General features: G+C 40.7%; 1 protein-coding gene across 1 annotated transcript; it reads left to right on the plus strand.

The window, feature by feature from the left end:
- Nucleotides 1–456: 456 nt before the first annotated feature.
- Nucleotides 457–10,563, plus strand: LOC131559300 (astacin-like metalloendopeptidase). Its single transcript, XM_058807631.1, has 13 exons — nt 457–525; nt 737–761; nt 3,002–3,018; nt 3,397–3,421; nt 4,252–4,323; nt 5,117–5,251; nt 5,877–5,994; nt 6,726–6,904; nt 7,030–7,114; nt 7,504–7,631; nt 8,586–8,701; nt 9,118–9,343; nt 10,340–10,563. The coding sequence occupies exons 1-13, from the start codon at nt 457–459 to the stop codon at nt 10,372–10,374; spliced, it is 1,230 nt and encodes a 409-aa protein (XP_058663614.1). The 3' UTR covers nt 10,375–10,563.
- Nucleotides 10,564–11,136: the final 573 nt, after the last annotated feature.

The raw sequence follows: 11,136 nt of genomic DNA on the forward strand, positions 1-11,136 counted from the left end.
CACTGGGTAGACATGTTCTATGTTTCAAAGCAACACAATAGTGTCATGGCCTTCTGTAATCTCAGCCACATAAAGAAAAAAGTCACCTACCCTCTGAAATCCTAACAATCCAGTTCTCTGGAGAATTATCCAGGAACAAGGGTAGTAACAGTCAAGCCGAACATTTCAGGAAAGATCCTCTAAGAAGCAGAGGAAATGCGTGGCAGCCCAAGCATGAGGCTGAGCCAGCTCCGGAGAGCAGCACGAATGGCCCCGGGCGGCCCAGGGATGCTCACGGCGGCGGCGATAGCGCAGCACCGGGAGATGCCCAGGGGCTAAACCTGCTGTTGAGGCAGAAAAAGAAGTTTGATTCCTGCCGGGGTTCCCATTGGCTGGGGCAGGGCTCCCGGCCCGGGCCGAGCGGGCCGCGCCGCTATATCTGCCGGGCCGGGAGAAGGGCCCGCACACCGCTGCGCCATGCGGCTCCAGGGCTGCCTGCTCCTCGCCGCGCTCCTGCTGCCCGCCGCCCTGGCCTTCCCCATTCAGGTGAGAGCAGCTCTCTCGCTGGGATGTTCTTCCTGGAGTGAAGCTCTGGAGGCCCACTTTGATAAATTTTCTGCCAGAAAATATTAGTAATATCATAATAAATAAAGGCAATATAATGATTTGGCTCCTCCATTCATCCTGGTTTTGACACTATTGTCGCTGTATTTGTCAGCTATGGAAGAATAATGCCTTTTACCTGTTGGTTTTGCAGGACAACTATGAAAACAGCACAACAAGTAAGTAGGATTTATACTGTATTTTAAAAGCACCTGTTACTTCTTGACTGTTTATTACATTCTTGGTTTTGACTTGTTTTTAGAGCATGTGAAAGCACTGACAGGCCTTTTGAATAAGGCTATGTTTCATAACTTGTTATTGAGCTGAATACAGATGTGTTTTTACAAAGATGTGCTTTACACAGACTTTGGGGCATGGTTTATTAGGTTAATTTGGATGTGCTTTCACAGGCTTGAAAATAAAATTTTAATTAGACATCCTGATACCTTTTCATTAAGTTGAATGTTATAATAAGACTGCTAATCATTTGCCTCCTTTTCTACCTGGGTTCAGCTGTATGACAAAGATGTCAGGCATCAAAGAAAGATTTGCTTTGTTCTGGTTTGGAACAGGCTTAGCTGAACAGCTTTTGTTAACGTGCAAAATACAAGGAGATAATTGCAGGCCTTCAGAGATCAGTGGAAAGAAAACTGTAGGCAGACCAACTACAGCAAGACCAGGCTGAGTGTAATGTGTACAAAAAGAAGACACCTTGGAAAAATTTGCTTGACATAGAGCAAGTCAGTGACAAAAGAACATTGACAATTTCTGCTTTTGAATGTCATTTATGGCATGGGGAAAAAGGGATGTTGTAAAATTACTGCTCAGTATATTTAGAAGGGACCAAGGGACACTCTTGCTCAAGTTCAAGGCAGTCAGCTGCTCAGACTCAAAGTTGCAGGTTTATTGGGACAAATGCATGCAATGAATTTTAATTTATCATTGTTACTGCTTTTTGTGCCTTTTGAGACATCTTTCAGTATTTAGAGTGTAGGGAAAATGTGATCTGTATAATTTTGAGAGCCCTATCACACCAGATGTTCATTTCATCAAGGAGATGGCAGACGCCTTCTGTGGTGTCTCATTTGGGTTTTAAAAAGAAGTTGCAGGCTTTATGTGCCTAGGAAACTGGAGCCTAATTTCCACTGATTTTGACTACTCAATTAATCTAATGCCTCTTGGGTACATAAATTCTGGATCTGGTCAACCCATCTCAAAAATGTTCTTCCCTGCAGAATGTTTTTAGATGTCATGGATGTCTCTGATGCAGCTGGTGGGAACTGACCAAATTTTTCTATAAAAAACCACCATCATTGCAGTGGACTTCCATTGCCATATAACAGAAGTAACAGCCTGAAAACACAGACTTGAAATCTTTTTGGCTCAATAAAAGCGATTCTGTTGCGGGTGCTAGATGGAGTCTGAAAAGGAAGACATCTCCTCATTACCTTTGAGCAATAATTATGAAAAAGGAATGGTGCTGCAAGGGGTGATAGAGCTTAGTATATCTGTTACTGAGAAAAATTATAGTAAAATTTGGGGCACAGATGGGCTCAGAAATAATGACTGTTTACATGAGTGTTCTCTGTTTCAGTGTTAGCTAAGAAAAACAAAATTGTTTCATACTTTGACAAGGAAGACTGCAATTATTAGGAAACTGGAAGAGATTGCCAGATAGGCTTGCAACATATCCATCATACTTAAGAACAGGTCAAACAAACTGTGATCGGGAATAATACAGATAAAACTGTTTCTGCCTTAGGGAAAGCAGACAAACTGATGACCTTTGAAGGCCCTTCCAACTTTTAAACTTTTTTGATATTATAAAAATGAAGATAAAAATGTATACATCAGGTCAGATTTTCACTTCTGGTTTGTATCTAGAATCTCATATTTGGTAAAAATCAGAAAACATCACAGTAGAAAGGCACCTTAGAATTCAGAATGGTATCAAGCTGCTGTCAGGTGCATACTAAAGCTGAGATTATTTTTCCCATGCTAAATTATAGCCCCCATCACATGTTATAACCTTATTGTTTGACACTTTGAAACCAGGGGATATTGTTGAGCTGATTAGCCTGCACCTGTTGCAGAGAAAGCTTGGGACAAAGCATTTTTTTTGTCACTGGTTTCTTTTGCAATTTTCTACACTGAAACTGATAAAATGCTTTGCTGATTCTTAGATGGTAAATTCTTAGGATTCTGTTCCTCAGCACAACCTACTAGGAATTTTCATAGTTGTTTGATTAAATACCTTTTTAATTTCTGTGCCTATGCATTAGCTGGTGCTCTCCATTCTCCTGCACTCCTCCAAGGGATCTGCCAAAGGCATTCCCATGGCTGAGGAGGTGCATCCATGCTGTTACACACCGAGAAGTTGCATTCAGAGTCTGATGCTTGTCTTTTTGTCTTTTTGCAGCAACAGAGCCTACTGAGGTAAGGAAAGCTAACTCAGCCCTTCTGATCGTTTTGGGCTTCAATATTGTGGAAAGTAAGGCCAGGACTCTTGGACTCCCCTTTCATCTACATCTGTGTAGCAAAGTTTTCTCTGCTCAACCGTGCATCAGAGTGTATCTGAACCTTATTCCACACTTCATATTGCACTTGCCTTTATGATACCCCTAGTTGCCAGGGTACCAAAGAAGAGTATCTACCACCCCATGGTACTTCTTTGCACATGGCAAAGTACATGAAAGTTGTATTGATGAAAGATTACAATGGTAGCATGATGCTGTTGATAATTTATATGTTTTATTATTTAATTTAATGTTACATTATAAATTATGAGATAATATTAATGTATTGTCTTTGCAGGTTACTACACAGGAGAATACATATGGTATGTACTACTCCATCTACAAATACATATTTGAGGGGATGTACTGATTGTTATCCACTCAGTTACTTCAGAAAATAACATAGGCTTAATACAAATTAACCTTTATGAGGAATTTCAAATAAATGCAGTTGCCACAATGTTTCATGCAAAGCAAAGTCACTTGGCCTTGCTAGAAACCTCAACTGTTATATTGCTAAAATAGCTCTGCTTAATTCATGTCCTGAATTAAGCCACTTCTAAAGGTTAGAAGCAGAGGTCATGTGTTTCTGCTTTTTACTGATGTCAAGACTTGCTGCATAATGCACAGAGTTGGCTGATTTTGCTAGCAAGGCCTATGAGTCCCCAATGCTGGGCTTAGATGGGTACATCAGTCCGACGCATGGAACAGGAATGCAGTTCCAGTTTCATTGATTTTGAGGGTTTTTCAGGAGGTCATCATGTCCAGCAAGAAGTACCAGGACTGCTCTCCATCCATTTTTGTTTCTGGTATCTTCTGTTGGGGATCTGAGTGTGAGTTGTTCATAAAGAAGTAAAACTGTGCCATCTCAGACCTAAAAATATGATGGCTAGGAAAAGAAAAAAGGAGAGAATGAAATAATTGAAGGAGAATGGCTCTTGGGACTAGATTAATGCCAAAATAACCACAGCTAGGAAGTTCTCAAGGTTGTCAGTGAACAAACATCTACATGAGTGAACATCCCTCCAGTCCCTAAATAGACTCTGTAAGCCTTACATGCGTCACTGGAAAAATCATGCATCATCAGGGTAAAAAATCAGGATTCATATTTCCTCTGGGAATGAGAAAGTGATACTCTTGTGTTTCTGCACAGAATCTCCTTCACCTACAGAGACTGATGAGGAGGACGAAGATATTTTTAACAAAATTCTGAATGTTAACAAAGGTAATGCCACCAAATTCCTGTCTATAAGGGAGCTGTTCTTTTTGCTTTTTTAGGGTGATGTGGGAGGTACCATGTCTTACCACAATCTGTGCAAATGTTTTTCCCATCTTACACACAACCATGTAAGAGATACCGCTGGGATTATGGTGTGGTCTGCTGAAGCCCTATAGAATCTCAAACTATTGAGTCAGTACTGATGCTCCCAGGTGTGGAGGCAACTGAAAACTTCAGACAGTTTCTTCAGCTTTAGCTTTCAACATCTTTGTCATCTTTGACATAAAGAGAAAATGTGGGTATTTGTATTCTTATTTAACAGCCTTTTTTTGGAATGAAGAATGGCACTCAGCCATCGTATGGCTTTGCAGTGCAGTCTCCTAGATAAGCTGCAGTCAGTTCCATTCTCACTGCTCCCAACTTCCTCTTTCCTGATCCTTCCAAACATTCCCTGATCTATCAGCTTGTTTTCCTCACATTTTCTCCTCCAAGAGTCATTCAAGTGACTTTAAGTAGTCTGTAGAGAGAGACACCAAATATTCTTACAGTTTTCTCCTGACAACTCTCCTCTTCTTGGTTTGCCCATTTTTGGGTTTCCTTATTGGCACCTTCTGATTTTGCCCAGCACCTTCCTGGGGAGATATTTGATACCATTCACTCAGTGTCACATGATGGATAATTAAATAGTACCAGAATAAAACCTCCTTCTTACTATTGAGACTGCTTGTTTTTTCAAGTGTGCTTAGCAGGTGTCCAGCAATTTATGGCTGAAATGTTTCCACCCTTTCTCTGTCCCCAGACAGCTCCCAGTTCCTGCAGGAAGGTGACATAGTTCCACGAAGGAGTCGCAGTGCCATCAACTGTCGCCATTGCCACTGGCCCCAGTCCAGTGATGGGATTGTTCGTATTCCCTATGAACTGGATCCTGCTTACGGTGGGTTTGAATAGAAATTATTTTTTAAATGGGTTTTGTCCAATGTTCTTCCAAGAGAAACTTACATTGAGTGAGCACGAAAAAACAGCTGAATAGATCAGTTCTAAGGATTTACTTGTGCTGTGCAAGCACAGATAAATTTTAAGTTACAAGGGCCTGAACCAGAAATATTCATTGAGGCATTTTGCCTGCATCATGTTTTGGGACTGATCTCTTGGAGACAACAATAACCATTCCCTCTAATGTTGTCTTCCAGAATGCCTTCCTTTATAAGGTTCATGGCTATTACAGTAGAGCTTCAATGATATGCTTTTCAAAAGCAAAACAGCTTCCCTTAATTGTGTCCAAGTGTCCAATGAGATACATCAAAATGGCCACTATAATTAAGAACAAGTCATTGAAAAAAGAGGCACCTGAATACATTTGGACAAATATCCAGATAAAGAGGGTCTTGTGGCAGGCTGTTAAAATCTTAAACAAAATTCAGTACTGAGCAAAAAAGGAACCTAAGAACCTAGGCTAATGTTTCTGTCCCTCATTTATCCTGTTTTTGAAACTATGTGAGATTTTAATGGCATCTGCTAATCTGTGCTTGTGACCCCTAAATTAACCCTTTCTTCCCCAGAGGAGAGCCATGTAAAAGGGATTCATGATGCCATGGCAGAATTTGAAGCACTGACTTGTATTAATTTTGTGGAGCGCAAGGCAGAACGTGACTACCTCAGTATTAGATCTGTTGATGGGTGAGTTGAATGATAAATTAACAAGTTACTTCTACTCTATTTTTCAGTCCTTCCCTACACTGATTCTGTGTGACCTCAGAAAAAGCTTTTGTTTTATCGCAGTGCCAAGGTATCTTCCTTGGGTACCTTACTAGGGCAAGGGCTCATCAGGCACATCAGGAACTCACTACAGACACTGAAATAATACAAACCATGGAAAAGCACCATTAAGGGGGAAAGAATGTCTAAGCTCATGTTTTCTGTGTGGTACAGAGCACACTTCAGCACAACGTATATTGAATACTGTAGGTCCTATCTACAAAAGTAAACCAACATATGAAATAAACAGTTCTTTGAATCACACTATTGATCATCAAGCTCAGAATTAGAGCTTGTGAGAAAGTTGTTCAAAACTTAGCTTGGAAGTGTTATCTCCATCTTATCTCCAGCTCTGATACTGTCTTTAGTATTTTGAAAAAAAAAAAAAAAAGAATTGTTATTTCAAGAGAGTTAAAGTCACGGTGAAGTCAGAATTTAGGAGCCTCTGTGCTAACAAAAGTCTTCCATTTAGCAATGATCATACACTTTTTTCCTTTATATGCCATAGTCACTTTTGCACTCTGGCTATCACAGTGGAGAGAGGAATCATTCCACTCCCACAAGAGGTGTGTGAAGTGAGGTTCTCTGTTCTGCTTCTTTGCCTGCTTGCCAATAAAAATCCCATAAGTATTATTGTTCAATGCCTCTCTCAGCTGCTGGTCCAACTATGGGAGAGTAGGAGGTGGACAGACTGTCTCTGTGATGAAAGGAGGCTGCATGTGGAAAGGAGTAATTCAGCATGAACTGGAGCATGCTTTGGGCTTTTTGCACGAGCACTCTCGAAGTGACAGAGATGAACACGTAAAGATCATGTGGGAGTACATCAGTCCTCGTAAGTACTTTGAACTCCTCAATGTAGGAAGTGGTGTAGACACATCCTACTGCTCCCTGCTCTCCCTTTTCCCCTGAAGGGAGAAGGGAGGAAGCACACTCTAAATACATTATCATATATTGCAGCTGACAGACCAGACTTCAAGAAATTTGAAAACTCCAATAACCTGGATCTTCCGTATGACTATTCCTCAGTAATGCACTATGGCCCGTAAGTAGCAGCATGGCATTACTATTTCAGGAACTCAAATCTTATATCAGAATTAGTTTCTATCATAACTCTTTCCTATCAGTTTCCCCAATTGCCCTTCTGAGAAAAACAGTGTGAGTCAGTTCAGACCAGCTGCTCACTAGGGCTGGGATACACTGTCCCTTGGCTTTCCATCAGGGAGCCCTCCACTGCTGGGCTTGGGAGCAAAGGAGGCCATCTGGACATTGACTCTGCTTACTGGTGGACATCTCAGTGAGGCCTGTTTAAACAGCGCTATTAGTCACAGCAATAGCTTATGTACAATTCTTGTTCTCCCTCCAAAGCATCCCACTGAATCCTGAAAGAAGTTATGGTGCTTAGAGAGCATTGTTTCTCATGGGTTTTTTCAGATACACATTTAGCAATACCACTGGGAAAGCAACTATTGTACCAATTCCTGATAGATCAGTACATATTGGACAGAGACAAGGGATGAGCAACTTGGATGTGGCCAAAATCAACAGACTTTACAACTGCAGTAAGTATCTCCAGACTTCCCTGTTATCTTCAACTCAGATCTGGGCACGTGGCAGAGACAGCAGTTTTTCATCAGACTGTGAGACTATTCTCATGAATTCCTGGTACCCACTAGGGTTACTCTGGGAGGGAATGCAAAGGTAAAGCTGGAGCCACGTTGTGATTAGTGAGAAAATGGAAACTGCCTCTAAATTAAATCAAACACATTTGCTATTAGCATGAGTGGCTGCTGTGCAACTAGACTAACTGCATACCACATCTTAAACTTAAATAGAATAATTTGATTTCTTACAGTTCAGCAGACAACTATAAATCCCAAAAGAGCCAGATAACACCACTCCTCATGTCAGCTAGTATTTAAGACCTGATCCAAAACAAAACAGTTTTATGCTCCTTTTAACTTGAACAGTTTCATGTTACCTTGTCCAGTTTTCAAAAGTTTGTCATTCTAAGTTTGTATGTTTAAACTCTTTATGTGTAGCCTCTGCTAGAAGAATTTTTTATATACAATCACAGAAATTTATTCAATCAGAGGAAAAAAATTATTAAAGTATTACCTCTCGCACCCCAAGTGCTCCTCCTAGGCTTAGAATTTAAGCATTGTAGAAGCATCGTATTTGTGCTTGACTCTTCTGACATCACTTAACTTCTCCTTCTCAATGGAAAACAGTGGCACCATCTGCAGTGAATTGAAACCTCTCTTTACAGAGTTGCAGAAGGAGATCTCTTGCTAAATGACAGAGCTAATCAATAAACTGAATGATTTTCAGAGCACTATTTTACTTTCCTCTTTGATGCATTATGTGAAATTCGGACAACATGAATGCTCCTTTTAATCAAGATGTACCAGTACTCTGAAATGAATGGTGATAGACCAGAAAGAAGAGATTGTAGTTGTGAATGAACTACTATTATGAAATCTTCTGCAATCCTAAAGCAAGCATTTTTCCCTCAGGTCGCTGCAGCACTATTCTTGATGGACCTTCTGGGTCACTGAGATCAGCCAACTACCCAAGGAATTACTCCGATAACACCAACTGTGTCTGGCTCATCCGAACCCGATCCAGAAAGGTAAACACAGGTTAATAGTGGTCTGGAAAGATGGCTGAGCTTCTTTCAATGTTAAGCATCTTGTGCTCTGTACAGCAGTTACCAGATGAGAAAAATTTCAGAATAGTTTCTACTTCTAGAGAGGTACGTGCTAAAGCCAGGTATAGACAAAGACAATTCAAAGAGTTGTGATTTTGAAAAATCTCCACAAATTGGGCTTCAGGTTTGAAAAGTCAGGACAAAGCTCCTTGAGCATGGGAGCATTCAGTGATTAGATCTGAACCCTGCAACTTCAGGGAAAGAGAGACAAAGCTGGATAAGCAGCTCTGGTCTCTGAGTCTGTGCTTGGCTACAGTTTAGGTTCTGTCTGTTTTAAAGGACATTTCATGAAAGAAGTATACTTATATATTAAAAATTAATTTTCTCTTCCCTTCCAGGTTTCCCTGCACTTTCAAGCCTTTCAGCTGCAAATAACTAAAGGCTGTCAGGGTGATTATGTTAAGGTTTATGATGGATCCAGCAAGTCTTCTCCAGTTCTAATGGACAAGACCTGTGGATCAAAGATCCCCAATGGCATAGTTGCTTCCAGTAATCTTATGCTCGTAGAGTTCATCACAGATGGTGCCCAGACAGCTTCTGGTTTCCAAGCCACCTTTACTGCTGGTAAGTCTGAGAGCAAGGAGAATGGCAAGGAAAACAGTCAATGCCAAATCAACCTTTCTATTCACTCAGGAAAAACATTGAAGAACTGCTCTCCATGAGGGTCATCACTTCCTTCCTTGCTTTTTACATAAGAGATTACTTCTACACTGACCCCATTCATGCAGATGGGGCCACACTCAGGTTAAGTGGTGTTAGCCAGGTGATTCACTGTTCCCCTTCCCTCTCAGATATGTGCCATTCCAAAGCATGTGTCAATAAGGGCAATCAATTTAAGGGCAATCAATTTAATGACACTACAATTGTTACTAGCACAGTAGAAGGAGAAGAAATTGTAGTGCAGCACTTGAATATATCATTCCCCTGGAAAAGGTGCAGTTTTCAATCACACGGTTCAGGTGGTGAGACAGATCTACAGTGAATGAAGTCACCCAGGCCCTTGACAAGAAGAGAGGCAGCATTTCCATGGTCAGGATTCCTGGAACCTTTCCAGCTAGAACACATTTTCTTCAGTCCCATTTAATTAAGAACTAAGGGCGCAACTAAACAATTATGTGACCACAGGCTTTCTACTTAGCGTGTCCCAGCTGGAATAAAGGAATTCCTGTGTGTGTGACTGCAGCCTATGGCAACTGCACAGCAGTGCAGCTTGTGTTGGGGGGAAAGGAAGCTCAGCTGTGTCATGCAGCCTTGTATCTGCCATGGGATAAGAACAAGCATGCAGAGTTTGCATGAATCCACTGAAATGCACTAACTTGACCATATAGCCAAACCAAACCAGAAATTTTGCATTGTCTCTTTGTAATATCTATATCTGTCCACTGTTGCTATGGAAGGAAAGAAAAATTAAGAAACTGCATGTGCCACTTTGCTGTGTCCACAAATATAAAGCAATCTTAGCTGCCAGATAATATGTGATTTAGCATATATGTATTTCAGAGATGCTACAGTTTGTCCAGAGACTTCTGAAAGCTAAGTGTTCCCTCATTTCTTTTACAGTGAGGACCCAAAGAAGATCTAGCATCCACAACTGACTTAATGAAGAAGAACCTATTCTGTGAATATTGAAATTATGTGTTTCCTACTTCATTCCTGTCTTGGCTTGGTTCAGTATGAAATTTAATTCTATTAAGAATCAAAGTTTTCATCTTCCTGAAAACGTTTATTCACCAAGCCATACAAATGTACAAATTCTATACATCTGGTGTACTTCTCCTTTTGTCTGCACAGTTAAGTTATTAACTCTTTCTATTTAACAATTGAATAAAAAGCTTCATTAAAAAAGAAGTTTCCGCTTCTCTTTTCCAGTAGTCACTTCCAGCCAAACACACCATCAATGTGGTCTGACTTCTTAGCCCCTTTGTTCAGTCATAGGGATGTCTCTTAATTATACCACTGACATCATCACAGGTTTAGTTAGTTGGCTGAAGAGACCAGCTCCAAACTTTAAAAAATCATTTTATGGTATTCACAGTCTTGAGCATGAAAAGGTCTTAGACAGACAGAGTCCCACACCAGCCTAATATTTCCACTTCTCAAAATGACTTCTCTCTTCAAAATTCTGTTATACCCCTAAATCACAAGAAAGGTGGACAAGACAAATCTACTTCCAGGAAAGGACTGGTACTTCCTACTGCAGTTTTCCTTGTACAGTTCTGGCAGGCAGGGGACAGCAAAGGGTGCTCGTTTAGCCACAAGCCATTTTTGATCCCGCAGAGATGATTAAGCCTATCACAGGACAAGATAATGCTGCCAGACTTCATGCACATGTTCAGAGAAGAAATCTTTTGTCAAGA

This window comes from Ammospiza caudacuta, chromosome 6 (genome assembly GCF_027887145.1).
Source record: "Ammospiza caudacuta isolate bAmmCau1 chromosome 6, bAmmCau1.pri, whole genome shotgun sequence".
Taxonomy (NCBI): Eukaryota; Metazoa; Chordata; class Aves; order Passeriformes; family Passerellidae; genus Ammospiza; species Ammospiza caudacuta.